The sequence below is a fragment of the Neomonachus schauinslandi genome, chromosome 3, assembly GCF_002201575.2.
Source record: "Neomonachus schauinslandi chromosome 3, ASM220157v2, whole genome shotgun sequence".
NCBI lineage: Eukaryota > Metazoa > Chordata > Mammalia > Carnivora > Phocidae > Neomonachus > Neomonachus schauinslandi.
In genome coordinates, this window is record NC_058405.1 from 174,387,840 (window position 1) to 174,415,595 (window position 27,756).

Below are 27,756 nucleotides of genomic sequence, written 5' to 3' on the forward strand. Positions count from 1 at the left end.
CTGTCCCACCATGGCTGCTGGAAATAAGGTCACTTTAAGTAAAAATAATGTTGGTATCCAGTTCTGTTTTGTTTCTTCTTTTTCCCATCAACACGTGTGATGGGATTTAAGTCTATTATAGCTGGCGACACGCTTGGAGAGGTGAAGTCAGTGTCTCAGCTTCTGAGTGAACTCCAGAGGTCAGCAGGGGAAGTCTCTGCTTCTATCTCAGCTTGTCACACCTAGCCATGAAAAGCAGACCACACCAGGGGCCTCTGAGAGTTGGTCAGGGATGAGTAGATGTAAAATAGGTTTCTCAAGTAACCCCTGACCTTTCAGAATTGGTTGGTGAGGAGGAAGATATTGGCTGGTTTCTGTGTCACCCCCGGACTTGCCTTATTAGGAGAGAGAAGGAAGTCGCTCAGTGAAGTCACGGATGGTGAGACAGAGATGCATTTTTCTTTGGAGAGAGAGCAAAGAGCTCTGAGGGAGTGGGAACCTGTGAGTGGACTCCTTGGTGGCCCAGTCCCTGATGAAGCTGGCTCTGATTGCGTGAGGGCAGCTGGAAGACTGCTGAAAACACTGGAGGAGTCTAATGTTCTTCTCTGGGGCTCCTAAGTGACAGCCAAGGCTGGTTGCCCTGAGGGGGGACAGAGGTGGGGCTCTGTTGCTTCACCGAGGACCGCCGTAGCATGCGGTCTGTCCTCCCGGGACAGTAACATTCCCAACGGCTTCTCTTCCCTCCAGGCTGACGGACTTCGAGAATGCAGCCGCCGCGGCTACTGGAGGTGCGTGGCACCTGTTCCGAGTTGGGCCACGAGGCCACGCGGCCATGATGGGGGCCCCTCATGGCCTCCGCAGGAACAGAGCACTACAGTATTGGCCTCCGCCAGGGAACCAGCTTCAAGCAGAGCGGCCCCTCCGGCTCGGTGCCCGCGCGGCCGCCGGAAAAGCCCTCTGAGGGCAGAGGCTGCGCGCAGGCCCATCAGCAGGTGAAGCCAATCTGGAAGCTGGAGCGGAAGCACGTGGGGACACTGTCAGCGGGGTTGGGCCCCGGCCTCTTGGGTGTCCCAACCCAGCCAGCGTATTTCTTTTGCCCCGGCGCTTTGTGTAGCTCAGGGCGCTCGGCTGTCATTGCGGGCCGCAGCGGCTCCCGTTCCCTGCACTCCCTCCCAGACCTGTTCAGCGGCACCCTGCTGCACCGCCGCGCCGGCTACGGGCACAGACCCTACCAGCAGCTGGAGTCCTTCTGCTTGCGCTCCAGCCTGCCGGAAAAGAGACCTCTCTCTCTCCCTCCAAAGAGCCTCCCTGTCAGACTCACTGCCAGTAAGGCCCCTTCTTTCACGGTCTCCCCCATGGCCCAGCCCATGGCGTCCTCCACAGATCCGTACCTCTCACTGGGCGCGGCTGGGGAAAACTCTTCGGGGAAGAGCCTGGCCTCTGCCATCTCAGGGAAGATCCCGTCTGCGCTCGCCTCCCCCCACTCCTCCTACAAGCCCATGCTGAATAACAACTCCTTCCTGCGGCCAAATAGCACTAAAGTGCCTTTATCGCAGGCCCCAGAGGGCCTGAATACAGTACCCTCACCCAAGGTCCATCTCGTCCCCTGGCATCATTCGGGGGGGCACCGGAGACTGTGCACTCCAGCCCGTGGAGCACAAGGTGCCCCAGAGCAACGGCACTGTCCCAGGTGACGCCCCGGCCCCTAGCACCCTGTCTGCACCTCGCTCCTTCGACACTCTGACCACCAGTGTTGCCTCTTCCCAGTACAACCGCAGTAACTTAGCCGCAAGAGCAGAGCCGCATCCTTGTGGCCTGGATGGCGACTTGGTTCCTCAGGCTCTGACTAAGGAGGTTCGGTTCACCGAGGCCGTGAGGAAGCTGACTGCAAGAGGCTTTGAGAAGAAGCCAAGGCAAGGCTGCCAGTTTGAACAGTCTTGTTTCCTGAGCCCCGGCTTGCAGTGTGATCTCAACAGGACCCGGCAGTGGAGACCTCCCATGGTAGGCCAGCAGTTCCCGCAGGAGGATGCCGGAGCAAACAGTAGGATCCCCCCTAGCGCCTCGGACACCTTGGAGTTGGACAGTACAGTCTTCTGTACCAAACGCATCAGCATTCACCTCCTTGCCTCCCATGCCAGTGCTCTCAGCCATAGCCCTGCCTGTGGATCTGCGATGGACTCCCTACCACTTGGAGAAGACAAAACTCCCGTTCTGCCTTCTCCCCCTCAGCTGCTTGGTGTAGCTGACGTAGCCACCCGCCTTTCTTCCATCCATCTGGGCCAGCTTGGGAAGGAGGGGCCTAAGGAAGCCAGGGGACTGGACTGCCCTGCTAGGGATATCGGGTAAGTTAGAGAAAGTTTTTGGTTCCTTTAGACGCAATAGAATGTATACACCATAATTTGGTGACACTGACCCTATGTCTCTGAAGGTGGTTTTATTTTTTTGGCTGCCCTGGAATTTTGGTTTTCACTTTAGGGCAGAGGTTGGCAAACATAGACCAGCATGTGGGCCAAATCTCACCCACTGCCTGCTTTTATGAATAAAGTTTTATTGAAACGCAACCTCACCCATTCGTTTATTGCTGTCTGTGGCTACTTTCCTGTTACAGTGGTAGGGGTGAGTAGTTGCACCAAACTGAATGGTCCGCAAAACTGAAAAGATTTACTATCTAGTCCTTTAGAGAAGGAGTTTGCCGACCCTGCTTTAGGTTATAACCAGGAAGAAATAATACCAAACGTTGGGGCCTGTGACTTTTCTACTTAATTCCAAACCACATCAGGCTCTCTGTCATTCCTTGTTTCAGAGCCATTTCAGAGTTAGGGCATACACAAACCTGGCTCCTTCTCTTGTGCCTTGTTACTTCTCTGGAACCTTGGTCCACCAAGGCCTTGTTCTGAATTCCCAGAGGTCCAGGGACCTGTGAAGTCAATTACCAGACATTCATTGATGGTATTTTGTATTCAGAATTTTGCACTGAAGTGCTGTGGAGGGACTTCAGAGAAGATGGGAGACAGAGTGCCTCTCTGCACAACAGGGGCTGTGGGGTTGAGGAACTACGGCTAGACCTAAGCTCTGAGGGCAAGAAAAATGAGTTGTGAGATCCGGGCAAGAGACGGCAGGTTGGTGAGTGGGGAGGAGACAAACACTGGGAGGTGATGAAGGAATGAGAATCTAGCTGTGACCTCTCTCTTACGGACTGGGCTGGGGCATGATTCTTTCTTATAGTTCACCTGCAGACCCCCAGCTAGACCTGGGTGAGGCTGAAGATCTAGAAGAAGAGCTAGTAGATGGTTTGGAGGACTGCTGCAGCCATGATGAGAACGAAGAGGAAGAGGGTGAGTAAGGGACCCTCTCCCCTCCAACTGGGAAGTGGTCACCACTCACGTGGGAAGGGGGCTGACAGTTGTATACTGGGTCCTTGACTCACTTTACCCCCTACCATAATCATTTGCCTTGTGGGGGTAAGGGCGGTAGTGGCTTCTGGGAAATTGGTTCACTAGCCCTGCGGTCCACCAGTCTTCTTTTCTCTGCGCTACTGCCAAGCTCACGGAAGGCAGTGCAAGGCGGCAGGGGGGCGCTCGTGGCTCCGCAGGAAGGCTGAGCCAAGATGCCCAAGGGAGAGATGCCTAGGCTTGGTGGGTTTTGTAGCAGCCTCTCTTAGTGGAACGTCTCTGCTCTTTCCCCTCCAGGAGACTCAGAGTGTTCCTCATTCAGTGCTGTCTCCACCAGCGAGTCAGTAGCAGTGATCTCTCGGTGAGTGTTGTGTTGATCGTTGGTACAGGCTCATTTGCTCTCTCTTTAAGACTATAAAGAGAGGGGCGCTTGGGTGGCTCAGTCGGTCCAGCTGCTGACTCTTGGTTTCAGCTCAGATCATGATCTCCGCACTCAGTGGGGAGTCTGCTTGAAGATTCTCTCCCTTACCGTCGCCCCACCCCCCGCTTGCTCACTTGCACTCTCTCTCAAATAAATAAATCTTAAAAAAAAAAAAAAAAGATTATAAAGTCATTAATGGCCCTGTTAACCATAACTCATTTTTACCAGATTTTTACATTTGGGACTTTAGTTTTCAAACAAGGACCAATGGAAGTCTCTTCATGTAGGCCCTTCCTTTACAAAACAGGTTGTTGGAGGATGCTGCATAACTGAGATGGGGAGTCAGGGGAGAGGAAGGAATGCAGGACTGTGAGGAAGTTACATAAATGAGGGCGTGTCATTGTGCTAAAGATCCTTAGGACTGGCTAAAGGATCATATATGCCATCTTTCGGGTAGAAAGTTAACACGCTTCAACATAATCTTGTTCCCCTCACCGCTTCCCACCTTGCCTCATTATATTGGTCTATTAAATATTACAAAGAACTCCCCTCCCCAAAGTACTAAACATTAAAGTTTTTTTCTTTTTAAAAATAACTTCTACTGAAAATGTAAAAAAAAAAACAAAAACCCCCAAAGTACAAGTATTGACAATTGGTGAGTTTTGTTCTGTTTTTCATGCAAAATGTCTCTTCATTTTAATGAAAAGCCACCTGTGTCAAGGCTAACCCATACCTGTCATACGTAGCACCCGCACTCAGCTTGCTTTTCTCTGCATCCGCTGTGCCTCAGATGAAGCCAAGGCGACCAGGAGCCTTCCATGCTTTGGTTAATGTGGCCTTGTCCACGCAGCTCTGTGCGTGTGATGGTGGAGGTGACTGCATCAGTGTCAAAGCTCCAAGCCAGCAAGGGGGGGGGAGCTGTTTGCAAAGTGGAGAGACAGAACTAGGACTTTCTGTGAAGGGCGATAGAAATCCTGTCTTAGGTACCTTGAGTCTGGTGCCTCAGTTCTGTTACTTTGAGCCTAACCTGTCCTTCTTCCAGAAAAACAAAGGTACATCTGGATGTTGCCTGAGGACCTCTACTCTCCATAAGAGAAGGATACTTATTACGTGATTGACTTGGAGTCTCATGTTTTCCATGCTTAAGGGTGCTCTAGGTTTGTCTTTCAGGCCTCTTTGGAGACAGCTGCATGGCCCTTTACTTAACTTTTCTGATTTATAAGATAAAATTCACCAACGGTGTTTACTTATAATTTGTTTTTTGGTTAATTTAACTCCTACAAGATGTACTGTCCTTGTCTATACAGGCTTAAATGGATTTTCAAACAAATGGAGGTTGATGAGTTCCAAACCACTTTGCATTTTAAGGATGACTAAAATCAGAAATACTTTTGGATTGTTAAAATCATTTTCTCTGAATTGTGAGAGATGCATATATTTTATTATAGAAAAGTTGACAATTTTAGAAAGGTCATTGAAAACACTGTCTCTGTTTCTCTACCTAGCAAGTTTATTGTCTTTCCTGTTGCATATTCTTTTTCTCAAAGAATCACTTAATTTTAGAGCTGGAGGTCATTAAGTCCAGACTCTTTTTTCAGATATGAGTATTGAGGACCAGAGAAGTTAACTATTGTGGGGCCATAGTTTCCAGCTTCTAGACCAGAAGCCAGGCCTCTTGAGGATGATCAGTCCAGTACTCTTGAGAGGCAGCTAACAAAGATTTTCTGCCCTTTTTTTTTTTTAAATTAAACTTTTGATTTTGAGACAATTACAGATTCACATGCAGTTGTAAGAAATAATACAGAGATCCCCTCAACTCTTTACTCAGTTTCCCCCAGTGGTGACATCTGACAAAACTAGGGTGATGTAGTATAACCAAGAGAGTAATATTAGTCAAGATACAAATATGTACATCACTGCAGGAATCCTCCTGTTGTCCTAATAGCCACACCTACTTCCCTCCTATGACTAGCCCCTCCTTAATGCTTGGCAACCACTAATCTGGTCTATAATTTAGTCATTTCAGGAATATTATACAAATAGAATGATTGCCGTATGTAACTTTTTGGAATGAGCTTTTTTTTACTTGGCGTATTTGCTGCAGATTTATGTAGGTTGTTGCGTGCATTGAGGTTTTTCATTCCTTTTTATTGCTGAGCAATGTTGTGTGGTGTGGATGTATGTACCACAGTACATTTGCTTGTTGAAGGATATTTGGGTTACTTCCAGTTTGGGCTATTACAAATAAAGCTGCTGTAAACCATCATATACATATTTTTTTTTAATTTTTTATTTTTTTTAAGTAATCTCTACACCCAGTGTGGGGCTTGAACTCACAACCCCGAGATTAAGAGTCACAGGCTCTACCAATGGAGCCAACCAGGCGACCCTCATGTACATATTTTTGTGTGAACATAAGTCTTCATCCCTCTGAAATCCATGTCCAGGAGTGCAGTTGCTGGGTCGTGTGGTAGTTGCATATTTAGTCTTTTTGTTCTTTTTTTTTTTAATTTTATTTATTTATTTATTTGAGAGAGTGAGCACTAGCAGGAGGAGGAGCAAAGAGGGGCGGAAAAGGAGGGGAAAAGAATCTCAAGCTGACTCCGAGCTGAGTGTGGAGCCCGATGCGGGGCTGGATCTCACAACCCTGAGATCATGACCTAGTTGACCGACTGAGCCACCCAGACACCCCACATGTTTAATTTTTAATGGCCATACCATGTTACATTCCTATCTTGTCTTTGTTTCTAAATCTTAACTCCTTGATTTTCAGCAATCTTAAATTCTAATACTCTGTAAATTAAAAGCCTTCGAAATAAAATATTTTGGATGAGGAATTAAGAGTTGGAATTATTTAACTGAGAATTAGTATTTAACTTGAACCAGTAACACTCTTTAAAAATCTTTAAGAGTTTAAACACTGAAATGTTTTCCATACTGGTGCCTTTTTATGTTGTCCTGGAAAATAACAGGTCGAACGGCTCTTTATAAGCTAAAGATTAATCTTAAATAGTAATCTTTGTGGGTCATGTCAGCTCAGTAGAGAGAGTAATAACTGTTTTCTTCTTTCCCAGTGCTATTTAAAGACATGGTCTGGGTCTGTCCGCTTGTACCTGGTACATAGTTGAAGTGTTCAGTTTTTAGAGAGCCTTTGAGATCGCCTTGGCTGAGCCATCTGCCCCAGATTCCCAGTCCTGTGTTACCACACTGTTACATAAAAACCTGATGTCCCGGGTCATTTCCAAAATGGAGAAGAGCCTTCATCATCTGCATATCTTCAGATTAGCCTAAATATAAAATGAGTTAGAAGTATCCTTATTTCTTTCCTTTCTGTTGCTTTTTTTTTCCTTTTGCTTTTTAAAACTCTGTATACGTCTTCTTAGGTCTTTTCTGCTCTTCCTTATTTTTCATTGTCCATATCAATTGTTTTTGCTCCTCATTTACTCCACTTTGTTCAAGTGTCGCATACCTGCTCTCAGAACCACTCTCTCCAGGGGCTTCCCCTGCCTGTGGCTTGTCACCGGAAATTTTGGAGCTGTATCACAGAAGGAAGTATTGGAAAGTCTGGTCTTTAGGTGACATGTAACGGTGATGGTCCTGGCACAGGATGGATTCCTGTTTGCAAAATAATGACTGAGTACTTGTCTTTGTAGAATCACAATGTAGAAGACCGCACCCTGAAAGAAATGACGGAGTAACAGCACTTCAGGGCTATGGCCTCCCCTTTCTCTACCACACGTCTGTTTTGCATCCTAGGAGCTGTGCGGAGATTCTGACCAAACCCCTCTCCACTGAGAAAATTGTCCGGCCAGCCCTCATCTACAGCCTCTTTCCCAACGTGCCCCCTACCATCTATTTTGGCACCCGGGATGAGAGAGGTAAACCCGGCCAAGTGTCTAAGCCCAGAAATGCCCCCAGGAGAAGGTTGCTAGCGAAGTTGGGAGGAGGTGGCAGTAGGGTGCAAGGGGCTTTCCAGAATGGCCTTTCTGGTGCTTCGTTCCCCGCCCAGTTCCCCAGTCTGATATGGGGAACTTTTCCGTGTTTGTCCCTGAGCTGACCCTTGTCAGCCCCATAACCTAACCTCGTTTCTTCTCCCTTCCAACCTCCCTCCTGTCCGTGTTCCTCAACCCGCCATTTTTCCCACCAAGGGTGCTCCTTTGAAACTCTGGCCTAGAACACTCCTTAGTGACTTGTCTCCCTCGTGGAGGTTGAGCACCTGTGCCGCCTTTCCCCTTCTAACGCTGACTCTCCTGCTCTTCTCCACCCCCCATCCCCTTTCCCCAGTGGAGAAACTTCCCTGGGAGCAGAGGAAGCTGCTCCGGTGGAAGATGAGCACAGTGACCCCCAACATTGTCAAGCAGACCATTGGACGGTCCCACTTCAAAATCAGCAAGAGTGAGTCACCTGCCTTACTGCGAGCCTGTCCTCTGCCCCGACAGATGGGCTCTGGGCAGGAGGAGGGCCCTAGGTCCCTCCTGCTCTGCGGGGACCCTAACCTGGAGTTTCCACCTCCTAGGAAGACATGGCTCTGAAGTCCATCTGGGCTGGAGCCTGGTCCTCAGAGTTAGAAGACAGAGAGCCGTTGTTCTCTTCCTGACCCCAGGGTCTCATGTAGGACAGCTCCATGGCGACTCTTAGAAAACTGGGTCTGGGAGCTGTGCCCAGGCCCGGTGGTATTTCTGGGGCCTCTGAGCCTCTCTGTCCCAAGGACTGAGCTGCTAGCAGGACTGACTCCCTGATGTGCCTTCTGTAGGAAATGATGACTGGCTGGGCTGCTGGGGTCACCACATGAAGTCTCCTAGTTTCCGATCCATTCGGGAGCATCAGAAGGTAGGGGTCCTTTCTGGCGAGCCCTTCCCCTGGACTTCGGACCAGGCAGGAGGAGGTTGGTGTGGGCAGGGGGGCAAGAGGAGGATGACCGCGGAGAAGCCAGGAATGTGCACAGAGGAGCAGAGGCGGTCCCGGAGGAGGGGGCAGCGGGGCCCTGGCGGGTCACGTACGTCTAGTGGCGCAGCTGCCGCCTCCCAAAGACACTTTCTCCTCTGGTGTGTCATGAGATGTGGCACGTGTTCCCATGACTCATATCTCTCCTGTGACCACTGTGCATTGCCTCTGGTCCTCCAAGCTGGATATGCACAAAGAGGACCCTGGTCTCATGTTGCGACAAAGGAGTCCCTTGCCCCCAGACCTCACGAAGGCCAGGTGCTTTCCTGTCTTTGCCCTACAGACTGTCACGGCAAAAGACACTTAAGGGGAATATCATGTCTGACTTAATCATGGTTCTCTGGCTATTCATGAGCTATCAACGCCTCGGGGGCACTACATTTTGGTGTTTTTTTGTTTGTGTTTTAATCATCTTTTGGTGAGTGCTCAGCAAGGGAGTACTTACCATCAGATGGTGATTGTAAAGATGGATCAAGAGCTCAGAGCGTCGCTAAGGAAGTTGGAGGGGCACCAGTGAGCCTTGCTGTCTTCCTCCTGGCCTCACCTGGGCCCTCTCCATGCTCTCACCCTTTGTCCCTTCTGTAGCTAAACCACTTCCCAGGTTCCTTCCAGATTGGGCGAAAGGACCGACTATGGCGGAACCTGTCTCGCATGCAGAGCCGCTTTGGCAAGAAGGAGTTCAGCTTCTTCCCCCAGTCCTTCATCCTGCCGCAGGACGCCAAGCTCCTGCGCAAAGCCTGGGACAGCAGCAGCCGGCAGAAGTGGATTGTTAAACCAGTGGGTGGATCGCAGTGGGCGGCGGGCGGCGGGCTGTGGTCTGAGAGTGCGGATGACGGCGTACTGGGCCGGCAGCAAAGCTCATCTCCTTCCACTTGACTTCTAGCCAGCGTCAGCCCGAGGCATTGGCATCCAGGTCATTCACAAGTGGAGTCAGCTCCCCAAGCGAAGGCCCCTCCTGGTACAGAGGTGAGCCCGTCTCCAGCTCACATCCCACTCCTCATTCTCCCATCTCCTCAGCCTGGAGGTTCCCTTGTTATAGTGAGTGTTCTTCTGCCCTTTGTCCTCCCAGCCATCGACCTCCGTCAGCCAACGGTTTTAAGGTCTTTGCCTTGGGGACTGTTGACTGGCTTTTGCTGTTTTACCCACCGAGCCCTGTCTCGTCGGTCCTGTCCCTAAAGCTGGCCCTTCCCTATTTAGGTATCTACACAAACCCTACCTCATCAGCGGCAGCAAGTTCGATCTGCGAATCTATGTTTACGTCACCTCCTACGATCCTCTGCGGATTTACCTCTTTTCAGATGGACTCGTCCGCTTTGCCAGTTGCAAGTACGTGGTTGCTGAGGCCTCACCCTGACAGCTCTGGGGATTTGTTTTCCTGAGAACGAGGGAAACTGGAGGATGCCAAGCAGAAAAACAACACGTTGTGGTAGTTTTTGTTGGCAAAGGAGAAGGAGGGGTATATCTGGAAAACCCAATCTTCCTTTCCTCTTGTGTGTCTCCTATTACAAAGAACACTTCACTTCCGCCACTTCTGGTCACCAAATGCGTGGGGCTTTTCTCCACAGGAAGCAGTTCTCTGCAACACCAGCTGGGTATCCTGCATTTTAACTCCCCTTCTGACACTGGCAACGCGCCCCCCCCCGCCCTCACCCGCCAGGGTCCGAGCTCCCAGCTTGGGGCTCCATCTCACGAGGTTGCCCCTTCCTCCTGCTTCAGACGCCTGTCACCAACCCAGGTGCCCCCTGTGCTTCTCATTGGTCAGCTAGAAGTCAGAGGTTCCTGGGACCCCCTTCTCAGCTTCCATTAATTTGCCAGAGCAGCTCATCATAAAAGGAGATGGTAAAGTTCAGTTACAGGCTATCATCCAGATAGAAGAGACAAGGTGGGGTGTCAGAGGAGCTAAGGCACAGGACAGCGTGTATGACAAGGGGCACAGAGCTCCCCTGCCCTCTCTGGGCACCACTCTCCAAGCACCTGCCACAGGCTCACCCACCCAGAACACGCACCCTGTACTTTTGGGGTTTTATGGAGGCTTCATCACATAGGCATGATTGATCATTAATTCTGTTTTTAGCCCTTCTCCCTCTTAAGAGGGGGGCGGGGCCAAAAGTTCCAAGCTTCTAACCATGGCTTGGTCTGTCTAGTGATCAGACCCTATCCAGGAGCCCACCCAAAGTCACCTCATTAGAACACAAGACACTCCTATCACCAGGAAATTACAAGGGTTTCAGGAGCTGGGGTCAAAGACCAAATATTAGTCAAAAGATGCTCTTATAGTGCTCTTATCACTGAGGAATTTATATGGGATTTAGGAGCTCTGTGCCAGGAACCAGGGGCAGAGACACACACGTAAGTTTCTTACTATAAATCGCATTGTCACATGGGGAAGAGGAAATGAGAAGGTTCTCGACCTCACTGAATGTGGGGTGGGTCTTTCTGCAGGACTGAGGTGGGATGAAGGAGATGAGTCCCACATACCTTGCCCTACGCTTCTCTTCCACCTGGCTGTTCATCTGTATCCTTTGTTGTCTCCTTTTATAAGGAACGAGTAAACAGAAGTAAACTGGTTTCCTGAGTTTTGTGAGCGGCTCATGATAATGGAGCTGTGGTATTCCAGAAACCTTACCAATAGACATACTTATCAGACTCTTGTGCACCTGAAAAGATCTGTCTGTCCTTTACTGCCTCGGGATTTGGGGAAATGTCCACCTGCCGTCTCCCTGTCTTACCTCTGCCTTTCTCCTCACTTCCAGGTATTCCCCTTCCATGAAGAGCCTTGGCAACAAGTTCATGCACCTGACCAACTACAGTGTCAATAAAAAGAATGCCGAGTACCAGGCCAATGCCGATGAAACGGCCTGCCAGGGCCACAAATGGTACCCAGGCGGCGTCCCCGTCAGGCGGAGGCCTAGGGGAACATAGGGTTCTGGGCTTTGGGGAGGTTCAGGGGCATGGGTCAGTGGAGGATTGATGTAAAACCCAAAGGTTATGTAAACACTGGGCAATTCAGAATTGGTCTGTTTCCATCCAAGCTCCTCTCTTTCTTAGTTGAAAACCTCAAAAGAAGAGACATGGAGAGAACGCCTTTGGACCTCTTACTCCCTTTTCTTTTCTCTTTTCTTCATCACCCATTCATAGAATATAACCCCAGACACTCCCTCCCCCTCCCCCCTGCTTTGCAGGGCACTGAAGGCTTTATGGAACTACCTGAGCCAGAAGGGAGTCAATAGTGATGCCATCTGGGAGAAGATAAAGGATGTTGTTGTCAAAACCATCATCTCGTGAGTCACACTACCACCCTGGGTGTGGGGCCTGCCACTGCACCCCTTGGCTCATGGGCCTCCACACGGCTGCGCCCCAGACGCCGACCACGCTGTGTGTCAGTTTCTGAGGACAGGGAATAGGAAGGAGTGGATGGAATTCTGCTCTTTTACTGAACTTCCTCTCCAGAAGCTGGCTCCAGATCGGAGGCATCTCTTGGGAGCTGCTTTTCCTGGGGTGCTCCTGTGCTCCCATCTCTGGGCAGTGTAGGTAGGGCTCTCCGGGAGGAGCCGGGCTGAAGACTTGGCCTTCCCCGTGACCAGGTCCGAACCCTATGTGACCAGCCTGCTGAAGATGTACGTGCGGCGGCCGTACAGCTGCCACGAGCTCTTCGGTTTTGACATCATGCTGGATGAGAACCTCAAGCCCTGGGTCCTGGAGGTCAACATCTCCCCGAGGTAGGTGCAGTTCTCAGGGCGCTCAGAGTACAACCCTGCCTGTATCCTCACGGTCCTCTTTCCACTCTGGCCTCGCTGACTTTGGGAAGACCTTTCCTGCGCTAGAATTTGTGTTTTCCTTTCGTGATCTGTTTTTCGCTCCTTCGCTCATTCTTGGCCATGATCTCAAGCTTCTTTTGAGGATGGAGAGAGATTGTTAAAAGTTGCTCTTTCCAGGGGCGCCTGAGTGGCTCAGTCGTTGAGCGTCTGCCTTCGGCTCAGGTCATGATCCCAGGGTCCTGGGATCGAGCCCCACATCGGGCTCCCTGCTCGGCGGGAAGCCTGTTTCTCCCTCTCCCACTCCCCCTGCTTGTGTTCCCTCTCTCGCTGTGTCTCTCTCTGTCAAATAAATAAATAAAATCTTAAAAAAAAAAAAAAAGTTGCTCTTTCCAGCTTGATCCCTACCGCATGCTTTTCCCCTGGCAAACAAAGGTCGTAGTCAGGAACCAACCCTAGTGAGGTTATTCACTCTCTGGGGGGGCAAGAAGTCCCCCACGGTGGTGCTCAGGAGTCGGGAAGGCAGGGTACACACAGGGCTAGCACTGACTCGGGCGCATAGCCGGAAACCGCTTTACTACTCCTTGTACCCTTTCTCCGAAGCCTCCACTCCAACTCTCCACTGGACATCAGCATCAAAGGCCAGATGATCCGGGACCTTCTGAATCTGGCAGGCTTTGTTCTGCCCAACGCAGAGGATGTCATGTCCAGCTCCAGCAGCTCCGGCAGCTCCAGCGCCAGGTCGGCCGGCAGCATGAGCAGCCCCATGGGGACTGTGGGAAGGAAGGGTGCCCGGGCACCCCCTCCTGCTGGGTCTCCCGTGCTGCACAGTCTGCTCCCATAGTCTTCCCGCACACCTCTTCCCACATCAGTGCCCCTTAAAAGCATGGCTGGTTATATTGTTCCCAGCTCAGGAATCTCCACAGGGCCTGGGGAATCAGCTTTTAACTCCTCGCAGGGACATTTGGGGCCCCAGCCTCCTTTCCCCAGGCGCCCCTCCCTCTACTCCTCTTCCTGGCTCCTGTGCTCTGACAAAACAGTCACTCCTAGAACCTCAGAGTTGGAAGGATCAGCGAATCGAGTCTCCTCTCTGAAATGTGTGTGGCTTCTCACTGTCCCTCCATAGTGTCCCCTCCTCTGCTCATGGGGTTGCTTCCTCCTGACATTGCCCTCAGTCAGACCTCCCTGTTGGGACTTCACCCACCCATGGGAGCCTAGCTGAGGGCATCATCTTCATGAAGCCAGCTCCACGTGGGCTCTCTCCACCACAGCCCCGAACCTCTTGGAAGCACTCTTGAGGGAAGGGAGCTAATATTTAGTTGGGACCTGCTGTGTGTAAGGAGAAACCTGTAACTTATCTCCACCACAACCCCATAAGGTTGGTATTAGTATCCTCAGTTGACAGATGAGGAGACGAAATCACTGGGATTAGGCAGCACACCCATGGTTATTCAGCTACAAAGTGGTAGAGCTGGGATTCCAATCCTGATTTTCTGGGAACACCACTTGCTTTCCCCACCATGCCTTGTAGACTCCGGTGTGGCTCTGTGCTGTGGCTGTCACTTGACCCCTGCCATCCTGTGAGCTCTGTGGAGGCCATCTTCGTGTCTGTCAGCAGTAGTTGTAGTGATGTGGATGAGGAAACTGGGCAGGGAGTCCTGTAGTGTGCCCAGGGTCGCGCAGCCAGTGCTGAGCTGGGTATTTAGGAGGTGTCCACCAAATTCAACTAAATTGACCTACACAGCGATTATTCCAGAGTCCTCTTTTTTTACCACTGACATGCAACCCAGAGAGCGTGCCTTGTACTCTTCTAGTTATTCCGTGGTATTTGATCTTTGATGCTCAGACAGGCTACTTGAGTAGAGTACACTGCAGTCTCATCTACTTGAGTAACAAATATCTGTTCAAACTTCTTTGTCTTCTCTTGAGAAGGGGGTGACTCCCTCCAACAAACCACTTAACCTTGGTGCCCCAGTGAGTCCCCTGACCCCAACCAAGAGTTGTCTTCCTCCTCCAGCTAAGCTAAGGGTCCTGAGATGGACCCCCTCTCCACATGTCCTCAGGATGTGAAGCTGCTGACCTTACACTTTGCTTTTTTTCCATCCCCTGTGTTAGCCTGCCCAGCTCCCTCAGGGATAAATGTCGAATGGCCCCAGAGCATTTCACTGCACAGAAGATGAAGAAAGCCTATTATCTGACCCAGAAAATTCCTGATCAGGTAGGAGATTACCCTCCACCCCCAAGTGCCAACAGAAGGTTTCCCTGGTGAAACATTTAGGAGCCCAAGGCAAGCAGTTTTCCCTCTCTCTAACCCAGCTCCGGGGTCCCTTGGTGTGCAGGGATCTGCTGGCATATGTGTGGTTCCAGGGGAAAGTTGATGGCCTTTATCACAAGGTCAACCACAGCTCTTAGCCAAATGCTGTGCTAGCCATCCCCTGTTGTCAGAGCCGTAGACCCTTTGGGTTTCTTTCTTGAGGCGCAGTGAGCCCCGGGGAGGCTTGATGTCTTCTTGGAGCAGATGAGAGTAGCAGACCGAAGGCGGCTGCCAGATCTCAGTTGCTAGATTCTGGTCTTGACTCCATCCAGCCAACCTCTTAAAACCTCTGTGCTCCAGGGGCTCCCCCGCCCAGACCAAGAGTATCTTCTCCAGACAGCAAAGCTCAGTAGGCTTGGGAACAGACAAGGTCCTGAGCTGACCCACTAGTCAGCCTTGGTGTTCCCTTGGGAGTCCTGGAGCCCTAGGACCTCAGAGCTGTGCTCACCGTCCCCCAGCTTTTTGATCCTCTGCCTCCAGCTCACACCCTCTTGTCACACTCTCTTCCTCTCCATTCCTTGGGCCTTAGGACTTCTATGCATCTGTGCTGGATGTCCTGACGCCAGATGACGTTCGGATTCTGGTTGAGATGGAGGATGAGTTTTCTCGCCGTGGTCAATTTGAACGAATTTTTCCTTCTCGAATCTCCTCTCGCTATCTCCGCTTTTTTGAGCAGCCACGATATTTCAACATTCTCACCACCCAATGGGAACAGAAGTACCATGGCAACAAGCTCAAAGGTGATGTGTCCTCCTTGTCCACAGGAGGCCATGTTTAATGAGTGATTAAATCCTAGTAGACCAAGAAATGGGCCTCCCTGACAAGGAGAATTGACCAGTTGATTCCATCCTCTTAAGTCCCACCCCTGCTAATCTTGTCCTAGGAGTAGATCTGCTTCGGAGTTGGTGCTACAAAGGGTTCCACACAGGAGCCATCTCTGATTCTGCTCCAATGGTGAGTGACGCCATTGCAGGGGAGGGGGGCAACTCTAGTCAGCACCCTCAGTCCTCCACCTTAAGAGCGCAGCATGGATTGGATGTAGGTTCAGGCCCTCTCACTTCTCCCCTAGGCCCTGCTTCTGTGTCTCCTGACCCTTCCCTTTCACTGGAATAGTGGCCTCCAGGATTCCCTGGCTGCCTTTCTTTCAAGGGTCAAAGAGTGCTTTGTAGCCTCAACTTTTTTTTTTTTTTAAAGATTTTATTTATTTATTTGACAGAGAGAGACACAGCGAGAGAGGGAACACAAGCAGGGGGAGGGGGAGAGGGAGAAGCTGGCTTCCCGCGGAGCGGGGAGCCCGATGCGGGGCTCGATCCCAGGACCCTGGGATCATGACCTGAGCCGAAGGCAGACGCTCAATGACTGAGCCACCCAGGCGCCCCTGTAGCCTCAACTTCTTGTCTGAATCTGGAGAAAACAGATTTTTGTCCCAGATGGGCCCATGCCTGAAGGATAGGGAAGAGGAGAGCCCCATGATCACTCAGAGGTAGAGCCGGGAGAGAGTCCCAGGAGCCTAAAGACTCCCACCTGACTTCTGCCTAGCCCTTTTGGCCTCACTGCTTCCTTTGTTTTTAGTGGTCTCTCCCAACATCACTTCTGACCGTCCCAAAGGGCGATGTGGCCCTCAGTGCTCTCTCCAAATCAGAGACTGGCAAGCTGGGGTGAGTGCTGTCTGGGCAAGGGAAGGGTGTTGGGTGCGAGTTCAGGGAGTTTTCTTCTTCGTCTCTTCCCACATTATGATGAGATCAGCGTTCTCCATTTGGGGGTGTGGGGGCGTGGACTATGTGGCCACCCGTCTCCTCTGCCTGGTGGCTCCCCATCTGCCTGGCACAGTCAAGCCGGAGTGCAGGGTTAGGTCTCTCAGCTGTGCCCACTGCCCATGGGCTCCTTGAGGTCTCCTCTCACACGTTCCCATTTGCACCAAGCTCTCCAGCCTTCAGATAAAGAAGATGTATTTTATCGTTCTCTCTCTCTCTCCGTATAACTATGGTGTGTAGCCTTGCAAGGTCGTGAATGCCTGCTCCAGACTCTGAAGGCAGATCATAGGCTGAAGTCCCAGCTACACGGCCGTCTCAGCCATTTCTTTCCCCCCGTTTCCTTCAGAAAACACAGCTTCTCCGAGGGAAGCATACCACTCTCTGAAGATGGGACCATCCCGAAGCCCAAGAAGACCCAAGCTGGCCTTTCTCCTCTCCCCGAGAAACCCAGTTCTTCCAGGGACAGTGAGGACACCAGCAAAGAGCCCAGCGTCTCCACCCAGATGTTACCTCTGATGAAGTACTCTGGGCAGACTTCGAGACTGTCTGCTTCCCCCACCTCCCAGTCAACCGGTGACTCACTCCTGGCTGCTGTGAGCCCATGACTGGCCTCCCTCCACTCGCCCCTGCCTAGGAGCACCAGTGTTAGCTACCTCATGGGAACTGGCCGGCCGGCTGGCTGGCCAGCCAGCCTGAGCCCCAGCCCCTTCCTCAAAGTTTTTTTTTTTTTTTTTTTGAAGTGGTTGAATTGCAGAGATGGGTATCTGGAGGGGTGGTGGGAATGTGGGAATGGGGAGAAGGTGAGGAAGGTTCACTGGCTGGTACCTCATATCTTCACAGAGAAGCCACTGATGGCCACTCAGCCTTATAAAGCAGGGTTTGGTTTCTAACTTCAGAGAGCTGTGTGTGGTTTGTTTTCGACCTTGGTACGGTGATGAAGTCACAGCTCTAGAGGAGAAACCGCGCTGAACACATTTGGGCCTGAAGTCCTTTGCCTGTAATTGAGGAGGTCCCTCCAAAGGTCCTTATCTCCTCAGATCTCACCCTCAGTCCCGGCACCCCACACCCTGTCCTGAGGACACTGAGAAATCTTCAGTCTTCCTCAGTAGACAGGCAGGGAGAGGCCATACACGATAAACCCACTTCCTGCCATCCTAGTCTTAGGGGCTTCACTTCCTTCATATACCCAGCAGCCAGCAGCCCTGAGCCTTCGTATTCTGACCTCACATCACCACCTGTCCAACCTTCTGGACTTCTCTCTCTCTCATGGATGTTAGTTCTTAGCGCTCTGTGAGGTGAGAGGTCTTGTGAGCTTTGCAAATTTCCTGTGGCCCCGGGGAAGGAGCCCAGATAATCAGTTGCTGTTGTCTATGTCCATCCATCGAAGGACACAATCCAGGGCAGGAGCTGTGATTTCATGTCCCCGCAACACAGAGGGAGTCTCGGCTTCTGCTTACTCCCTTCACAGTCTCTGATTAGCAGGGTCTGGCTCCCAGGTCACGGGGGCAAGCGGAGTCTGGTGGCGTGGCAGGTGGGTTTCAGGAGCAGTCACCCCTGTAGGATGGCCTTCTAGCCGGACCGCTGACGAAACTCTCATAGTCTTAACTGAATCTGCCTCCCTCCCCAAGACCCAGTAAGATGGCGAGTGTGGGATGTTGACTGAGTGAACGGTGCCTACGAAGAACACGAGCTCCCGAACCGGGCGTTCTCCTCCTCTCCTGGGGCAGAATGGCGTCAGGGGAAGCGCACGGTGTGATAGTGCGGATCAGAAAGGTGCTTTTCCCTCGAACTGTGCTCCTCCTTTCCCGGGAGCTGCTCGCCCCCTCCCCAGCCCTGTAGTCTCTGGTTTTCTAGCAGCAGTGCCCAGCGCGCAGCCCCCTGGCCCCTCTGCCTTCGTTCTCCGAGTTTTGGAAAGATCATCACCCTGCTTCGGAGCTCCTGGAGTTCTAAGTGGCGAGTTGGGATGGAGCAATAGAAAAGTCACTGAGAGGCCTGCCTGGATTCAAGGCCACCCAGTAGATGGCTGTGCTGGCCATTCGTTAGGCCATGTTGACAATTGTGAAGAAAGCTTGGTGGAAAAGTCCTCCGCAGCAAGGACGTCAAAGTCAGGCCCAGCGGAGAGGCCCTGGCAGTCTGGTTAAATCCCTTCTGAGAGAATTGAAGCCAGCTCCCCCTGTCCCACCTGCATGCAGGACCCTAGTGCCGGGTCAAACGAACCTTGTGACGGGGGCAGGACCCGGCCTTCGCCTTCCTAACAGAGCTGGCCACCTGCTTCAGTACTTTTGGGGTGGCTGGTCTGGGGCGAGGGCTTTGGTCCGGAGGCCCAGCCGTGCTGGTTTGCTCCTTGGAAAGCAACTTGAGGTCTTCGGCCCGCCCTCTGAGTGTCCCCAGATGGCATCCCCCCCCCCCCCCCGTAATGAGAAGGGGGAGGGGACCGGCGTTGCGGCAGCGTGGGAATGGGGGTTGGGAGAAGGGCTTAGTTAAGCAAGTAATGAAAATAAGTGTCCTTAGTAGTTTAAAGCATCTTTGTACGGACACTACTTTTAATTTCCATCCCATCACAGCATCTGAAGGTGTGGGTGTTTTGCTGGATGGGAGAAAGGAATGGGACTTATAGTCCCCCTTCACCCTTGAGAGAAAATTGAATCTTGCTTGAGCATTCAGCATACATGTTTAGCAATGAATACCCACGGTATAAGGTATTCAGCTAAATAAGGACTTTGGGGGAAGTAATGAAATTTTTGAAAAGTTTTAACTTTGGAGCTATAGTAGGGTAAATGTCAGAACGTGTCCACTGTTCTTCTAAATTGATGACTTACACCCAGTCCCTGTTTGGAGACCGGGGAGAAACACAGGGTATTTCTGGATCAATGGAGTAGGGATCTGGGGTGGGGGCATGGAGGGTGGTCACTATTCCTGTTCACTCAGGATTGATCAGAAACTAATTTAGAATGCATACTGATGAAGAGGTGGTGTTGTGATAGGAAGAGCACATGGACCTTGTAGTCTGACCTTGGATTCTAATCTCGATTCTGCTGTGTGACCTTGGGCATATCATCTAACTTTTTAAAGTCCAGTGTTTTGTTTTAAGGTTTTATTTATTTATTTGAGCACACATGCATGAACAAGGGGCAGGAAGGAGAGGGAGAGAATCTCAAGCAGACTCCACACTGAGCGTGGAGCCTGATGCGGGGCTCAATCCCACCACCCCGAGATCACTGCCCGAACTGAAACCAAGAGTTGGACGCCCAAGCGACTGAGCTACCCAGGCACCCCTAAAGTCACGTGTTTTAAATAACACGAAAATAATACCTACATTGCAGGGCTGTGAAAATTAAGCAAGACATAGTAAAAGTACTTAGGACATAAAGGGAACTTAATACATAACACGGTCACTCCTTTCTCCATTTGCTGTCCAAGCCCTGTTCCTTGGCTAGGGGAAGGCAGGCAAGAAACGTAAAGCCCTTTCCACAGGGGAAGTGAAGCAGCTGAGACATTTTAGAGGTGAGGAAGGCCAGAACAGGCTTTATATACCTCATCACCCCCACACAAACACTACCAGCATTATTCATTCTACTGTTTTACTCTTCATTGAGGGTTTCTTCAGTTAATATTTTACAGAATATTTGGGGCACCTGGGTGGCTCAGTTGGTTAAATGTCTGCCTTTGGCTCAGGTCATGATCCCAGGGTCCTGGGATCGAGCCCCACATCGGGCTCCCTGCTCAGCGGGAAGCCTGCTTCTCTCTCTCTCCCTCTGCCTGCTGCTCCCCCTGCTTGTGCTCTCTCTCTCCATCAAATAAATAAAATATTTTCCAGAATATAAATTCCCTGGGACAGGAAACACATTAAGCATTGCAAGTATGTGAATTGAATGAAATTATTCAGCCCTATCCCAAGAGAAACGTTGATAGAAAAGGGAGAGCAGGGGAGCACTGGGGACCTGGTGGCCGGAAGGGGGAGGAGCAGGGTCCAGAAAGCAGGAGACCTTGAACTGGAGCTGAAGCCAAGAACATGCACAGACCCAACAGCTGTGCCAAGGACAGTTGTTACAGGTGCATTCTTAAGCTCTTAGGCTATTCGTTGAGGGCGACTATCCCTCTCACCATGGCTGAATGACACACCGGGCTGCCCCCTGAGTCCATCCAGCCCTGGGCCAGTGAAGAAGGTGGATAACCCAGCACATGGTAGGCACTTCCACGTCCTGTCAGCTGAATTAGTTAAATAAGGGGGGGCACCAAAGGCAGCTGGGGGACCTCCCCTTCTCGTTTCCTCTGGATTTGTCCTTTAAGACCTAAGATTAAGCTGTGTACTTACTGGTTGAATCCCCCAACTGCTTTGAGACTTTTCAGAGATGTGTAGCTGAGGGACCTCTATCTCATGCCACTTGTGATTCTGATCCAGCCTCTCAAACCTTCTTGGCCTTTGGACCCCGCCCCCCACCCCCAGCAGAGTGTTCATCCTCGTTAATGTCCAGGGATCAATAGATGCTCTTTTGACATGACCTTTCATTAGCTTTGGAGCAATGAAAGCTGCAAGCAATCATATGTTGCTCTTGGCAGATTTCTTACATAGATGAAAGCACACGAGAAGGATCAATAGTTGTTTTCTAAAACCCATTTGTGCCTTTATTATAATGGACTTGGACACAGAATGCTAGGGACTGTCACTGGAAAAGCTAACACAATTTGAAAAGCTCTTTTCTCTCCACGCTTCAATTAGTGAAGTGGGGAGACCAAACCATACTTCATTGGCTAGTTATGAGGGTTAAATGGGGAGGAGGGGAGGATGTATGGAAAAAATTAGGCAAAGTGTCTGATAACATACAGTTCAGATTTAAAATAGATTCTAGGGGCTCCTGGCTGGCTCAGTCAGAAGAGCATGTGACTTTTGATCTCCAGGTTGTGAATTAAAACCCCATGTTGGGTGTAGAGATTACTTAAATAAAACTTTAAAAAAGTGGGGGGCGCCTGGGTGGCTCAGTCCTTAAGCGTCTGCCTTCCGCTCAGGTCATGATCCCGGGGTCCTGGGATCGAGTCCCACGTCGGGCTCCCTGCTCAGCGGGAAGCCTGCTTCTCTCTCTCCCTCTGTCTACCATTCTGCCTACTTGTGCTCTCTCTCTGTGTGTGTCAAATAAATAAATAAAATCTTAAAAAAAAAACTATAATGATGCAGGTTCAGAGATTTGGTGTATGTTCTTCAATGAGCCAATGGGGCGAAGCTACCATCTACGAATATGACTGAACCTCTAAGAATGTTGAGGCCAAATGATAGGGCAGCATGGCTGGGCCTCCACCTGTTCTCCCAGGTGTCTGCTGCAGGTGCACCCTGGGTGGCGTCCTGAGCAGAGAGCCGCTCCTCCAGAGACACGGGTATGGCTGGAAAGGGAGCCTCGTCCTCGCATGCCATGCAAGGCACATTCAAGGAGAACCTGGTGTTGAACTGTTTGTAGAGAACCTGTTTCTGGGTCTGGGTTGCTATGTAGCTGAGCAATTCCCTCATCGGGATCTATTGAAAGTCAGCCCTTGACATAGGGGGTGGGGGTGGGAAAAGGGCAAAACAAAAGAAAACCGGGGGCACCTGGGTGGCTCAGTTGGTTAAGCGACTGCCTTCGGCTCAGGTCATGATCCTGGAATCCCGGGATCGAGTCCCGCATCAGGCTCCCTGCTCAGCAGGGTGTCTTCTTCTCCCTCTGACCCTCCCCCATCTCATGCTCTCTCTGTCTCTCATTCTCTCTCTCAAATAAATAAATAAAGTGTTTAAAAAAAAAAAAAAGAAAACCAAAGTACAAGAAAAACTACAAGGAGACACCACTTACGTAGTAGGATAGCTCACATGAAAAAGGCTGAAAACACCACGCGTCAGTGTGGATGCAGAGCAACTGGAATGCATACGTTGCTTGTGGGAATGCAAAATGGTACATTGGAAAACAGCTTGGTAGTTTCCTGTAAAGTGAAACATACTCTTAGCATATGACCCAGCAATTCAGTCCTGCATGCAAATGTTCATAGCAGCTTTATTCATAGAGCAAACACTTGGAAACAACCCAAATATCCAACACCTACTGAATAAATAAATTGTGATATATCTGTTCAATACTACTTAGGAATAAAAAAGGAATAAACTGGGGCTCCTGGGTGGTCTGGGTGGCTCAGTCAGTTCAGTGTCTGACTCCTGACTTTGGCTCAGGTCATGATCTCAGGGTCCCGAGACCGAGCCCTGCGTTGGCTTGGTGCTGGGTGTGGAGCCTACTTAGGATTCTCTCCCTCTGCCTCCCCCTGGCCCCCTGCCCTGGCATGTGCACTCACGTTCTCTCTCTTTCTGTCTGTCTCAAAAAAAAAAAAATCAACTGATACATGCAATAATATGGATGAATCTCAAGAGTATTGTGCTAAATCAAAGAAGCCAGAAACAAAAAACTATGTACATTTTTTTTTAAAGATTTTATTTGTTTATTTGAGAGACAGAGAGAGAGAGTGAGAGCCCAAGAGGGGGGGAGGATCACAGGAAGAAGCAGACTCTCCTCTGAGTGGGGAGCCTGACGCAGAGCTTGATCCCGGGACTCCAGAATCATGACCTGAGCCTAAGGTAGCCCCCCAACCCACTGAGCCACCCAGGCACACCAGAACTACGTATGTTATGATTCCACTTATATAACATTCTAGAAAAGGCAAACTGTATTGACAGAAAGCATATCAGTGGTTGCCAGAGACTGTAGATGAGGGTGGGGATTGACAGTTCAGGGGTGTGTTGGAAATACTCTGCATCTTGATTGTGGTAGTGGTTGCATGACTGTACATTTGTTGAAAGTAGTCGAATTATACACTCCAGATGGGAGAGTTTTATCGTATGTAAGTATATGAAGCTGACTTTCTAAAAAGGACAAGGAGATACCATTTCATCATGCATATACAAATTAAAGACAATGAGATAACACTAGAATAATTAAAATTTAAAAGGCAATCAAGACCAAATGTTGGAGAGGTTATACAATTGGGGCTTTCACATTTGACGTGTGTGAGTGTAAATGGTACAACTGCTATGGGACACCAACAGTTTCTTGTGAGTTATCATATATCTACCTTCGATTCAGCATTTCCAGTCCTAGATAGTCCCCCCCCAATAAAACAATATGCTCATCAAAAACGTTTGTTGCATCTTTCTTCATCATAATAAAGAGTTGGAAACAACCCAAATGTCTCTCAATAGTAGAAGATCAGATAAGCTGGTCTGAAGTATTGCCATTCAGCAATAAAAAGAAAGAAACTACTGATTTATTCAACAACATGAATCTCAAAAAAATTATGTTGCATAAAAGAAGCCAGATGCAAAAGAGTACACACAGTGCAACTCGTGGAGTTCAAGAACAGAGGAAAATAACCTGTGGGGAGTTAATAGTGTGGTAGGAAAAGGGGTACCAGGGAACTTTCTGGAGTGATGGCAATGCTCTATTCTTGATAGGGGTCTTGTTTACACATGTAATGCACTAGTTAAAACTCATCAAGTTGTGCACTTAAAACCCGTGCATTAATTTTAAGATAGCACTTTTTTTTAGAAATTGGGGTGACATTGACATAAAATTAACTTTTTTTTAAAGAATTATTAGAGAAAGTACAAGTAGGGGGAGGGGCAGAGGGAGAGAGAGAGAGAATCCTCAAGCAGACTCCCCACTGAGTGCGGAGCCTGACGTGGGCCTTGATTTCAGGACTCCAAGATCATGACCTGAGCCAAAATCAAGAGTCAGCTGCTTAAGCAACTGATCCACTCAGGTGCCCCAAAAATAACTGTTTTAAAGTGAACAATTCAGAGGCATTTAATACATTCACAATGTTGTGTGACCACCATCACTCTCTAGTTCCAAGACATTCTCATCCATCTGAAAGGAAACCCCAGCACCCCTACCCCCCCCACCTCACTTCCTGTTTGCTGTTTCTGTAGATTTACTATTGTGGATATTTCATGTAAATGGAATCCTACAATTTGTGAACTTTCGTGTCTGGCTTCTTTCACTTAGTATATTTTCAAAGTTCATCCACTCCGTAGCATGTGTTAGTACATCATTCCTTTTTATGGCCAAATAATATTCCATCGTATGCATATGTAGGTTCACAACCCTCTCAGGAGTTTTCCTGGTGTAATCTGAAACCAGGCCCCATATGCAGAGGGCAGGGAGAGACTGAAGAAAGAAGCAGGCCACTCCAGATTGGCAGGTGACAATTTTAATACTAGCAAAGTGAACTTACATATGCAAGGTGAATGGATCCCTGCACCCATTAGTCATAACATCGTCAGTGCATGATATATTTCAAATTTGAAAGATAGTTCACTTGAAACCAGACAACCCAAATCTGAATGCTCTTTGGCAGAGGAATACAAATTTTAAGTCAACTCTCTTGTTGGGCAATTGATTCAAAATCAGGACCATGGGCTTGGTAAGTGCCAAGTATCTCAGCAATCATATCTGAGACTTTAGCTGAGATAAATATCACTGATTCTGTTGCCTCTATTAGATGGGAAAAATTCCAAATCCGTGGAGATGAAAGACAGTTTTTTTGTTTTGGGGGGTTTTTTTTGCAATTCCTCTCTAGCCTCAACAAATGACCTTTCTTATGGGTTGTGCTATTAATAGATGAAGTCTCGGACATTGAAAATCTCATCATGATATATTTCAGAAGAGCAATCAGTCACTGGAAGAGGTATTACAGACATTTTATTAATATGTATACTTCTTCCCAGAGAGTGGATGTTTGAGCAAAATAAATAGTAGCTATCGCTTACTGGGTTTCCATTTTGACTCAGGCATTGTTCTTGGAGTAGACACACACGAGCGTGCACATGCATGCACACTCACACACTTACTCTTATCAAAAAATTCCTTCAATATTGGTATGATTATTATCTCTATTTTTCAGATAGGAAAAATGAGGTTCAAAGAGGTTGGATGACTTATGCAAGGTTATTGAATGAATCAATGAATGCATGTACTGCCCAGTTTCTCAGTGCCTTGTAGCAGTTACAGACTTCAGAAATCGATGGGAAGACCTGGCCTGAAGGAAGGAGGGACGGTGAAGCCAAAAAAAAAGAGTCAAAAATATTAGAAGATCGACAAATGTGACAGTGATTTAATCATACGGTCAGAGGTACCCTAACAGTTATAAAGTAATAATTAAATGATTTAGAAATGATTTTTAGTGGGTTTTTCCCCCCATATAAGGTATTACCACTACATCAAAAACTGATGATGTACTGGATGGTGACTAACATAACATAATAAAATTATTTAAAAAAAAAAGGTGTTTCCTACACATTTTCCGTCACTGAAAATGATGAAATAGACAGTACACGGCCAAATAAAAACTTCTGCCAGTTGTCAAAAGGAGTTTCCAACATTATTCGACGACTTGTGGCACATCCCCAAATTTGTGGGTTTTCCTTTTCTTTCCTTTTCTTTTGTCTCAAGATATATTTTAGGAGCACTTGGGTGGCACAGTTGACTCTTGGTTTTGGCTCAGGTTATGATCTCAGGGTTGAGGGATCGAGCCCCGAATCAGGCTCTGAGCTCAGCATGGAGTCCGCTGAAGATTCTCTCTGTCTCCCTTCCTCTCTGTTCCTCCCCAGGTTCACGTGTGTGCGTGCTCTCTCTCTCTAAAATAAAATCTTTTTTTTTAAAATCTATTTTATTCATACCACTCTAAATAAAGTGGCTTCCATTTACTCTAGAATAAAATGGCCTGCATTTACACTTACACATCTCTTAGTGATTACCTATCCTAAAGTTTATCCCACGATGTACCCCAGAGATGCAGCTGTGAAAAAAGAGAAGAGACTTCATAAAATGGAGTCTGGAAGCTCAAACTGCAAATTAGATTTTATTTTATTTATATGAGAAGCCAAATTCAAGACCAGTGCTATCCATCATAGCAATCAACCTGTAGCTAATTAATTCTACAGAGATACCTGTAGTATCATTAAAAAGAATTGCTAGCTCCCATCTGACACCTATCTTGACAACCCTCTCCCCTAATATTGAAGATGGTAAACCAAGTCCTCAGTATAAAAGATAACATATGTTGGGAGTCAAGAGCAATTTTTAAGCAATAAAGAATATTTTCTAATTTAAAGTCTATGTGATTGTTTCCAGCCAAGATGAAGTAGCAGGGACTAGATTTGCCCTCCCCCATGAAACAACTAAAAAATGGATAAAATATGAAACAACGATTTTCAGACACTGGACATCAGGCAGCATAGGACAGTGACCTGAGAGATGGGGAACAAAAAATACGATCCTTGTGGTTGTCCCAGCTTACTACCTGGAGAGAGTTTCTAGGCCAAAGCTCAGGGAACTGGACCCCAAGTGGAGCTTGGTAGAGCCCCTGAGCTGAGGAAGGAGAACTAGGAGTCGGGGGTGCCAGGAATTCTTAGGTGAATTCCCAAAGAAGAGAGCTCCACACAGAAAGAGGGACAGGGAGAATGCTCAGGAGATCTACAGAGGGTCCCTTTTGAGTCTTCAGCTCAATTCTGATCAGCGCATGCGTGAGAAGAAACCACCCAAGCCTGGGGGGAAAACCCACCTAAAGGAATAATCCTCAGAACTCATATAGGGACAGGAATAGATTATGTTCCCCACAAAGTAGGAAAAAATGTATAATTCATGGGACATCAGATTGAACATTCAGAAGGGTATCACCTTGATAGTGGAGAAAAATTAGTCCTAAAGTCTGTTCTAATCCCACCTAACAGAATTTAAAATCTACATGGTTGAAATAATTTATTTCCCATCTTTGGAGATGGTTGACTTTCCATCTGGTCCCTCAACAAATATTCATTAAGTAACTGTAAAGTTGAATAGAGATTTTTACTTTGTCTAGATTTTGGCATCCAACTCCCCAGTTATACAAATGTGAGGGAAGACATGGGTGAGAACATCACAGAAGTGGAATCAGGTGTACCATTTGTCGGGGAGCCATACTATCCCATCTCCTTCAAGGTGCTTCCAGCTGGACTGAGAATCAAATTGACATGAGACAGAGAAAATAAAATCTAACAGGGTACATACAGGGAATCCAAACAGACATGGAAATTCTGAAGACAGGCAAAACGAGGGATATATGTCATCCTGACCTAAGGAGAAAGGGGTTGGGGTGTGGGACTTCAGAGGGAAGGAATGCAATTCACAGGGCAGGAATGTTGGTAATTGGA

At 48.9% G+C, this 27,756-nt stretch overlaps 1 protein-coding gene across 1 annotated transcript; it reads left to right on the top strand.

Annotated features, from left to right (window-relative positions):
• The first annotated feature begins 827 nt into the window (after positions 1–827).
• On the top strand, positions 828–17,442 carry TTLL4 (tubulin tyrosine ligase like 4). Its single transcript, XM_021702892.2, is given in 19 exon segments — positions 828–1,598; positions 1,600–2,321; positions 3,205–3,314; positions 3,669–3,732; positions 7,549–7,670; positions 8,077–8,187; positions 8,546–8,622; positions 9,322–9,513; positions 9,620–9,702; positions 9,934–10,062; positions 11,490–11,612; positions 11,919–12,017; positions 12,321–12,455; positions 13,095–13,232; positions 14,607–14,709; positions 15,335–15,545; positions 15,689–15,759; positions 16,378–16,463; positions 16,906–17,442. Coding segments are annotated over 19 exon segments (3,606 nt in total). The 3' UTR covers positions 17,165–17,442.
• Positions 17,443–27,756: the final 10,314 nt, after the last annotated feature.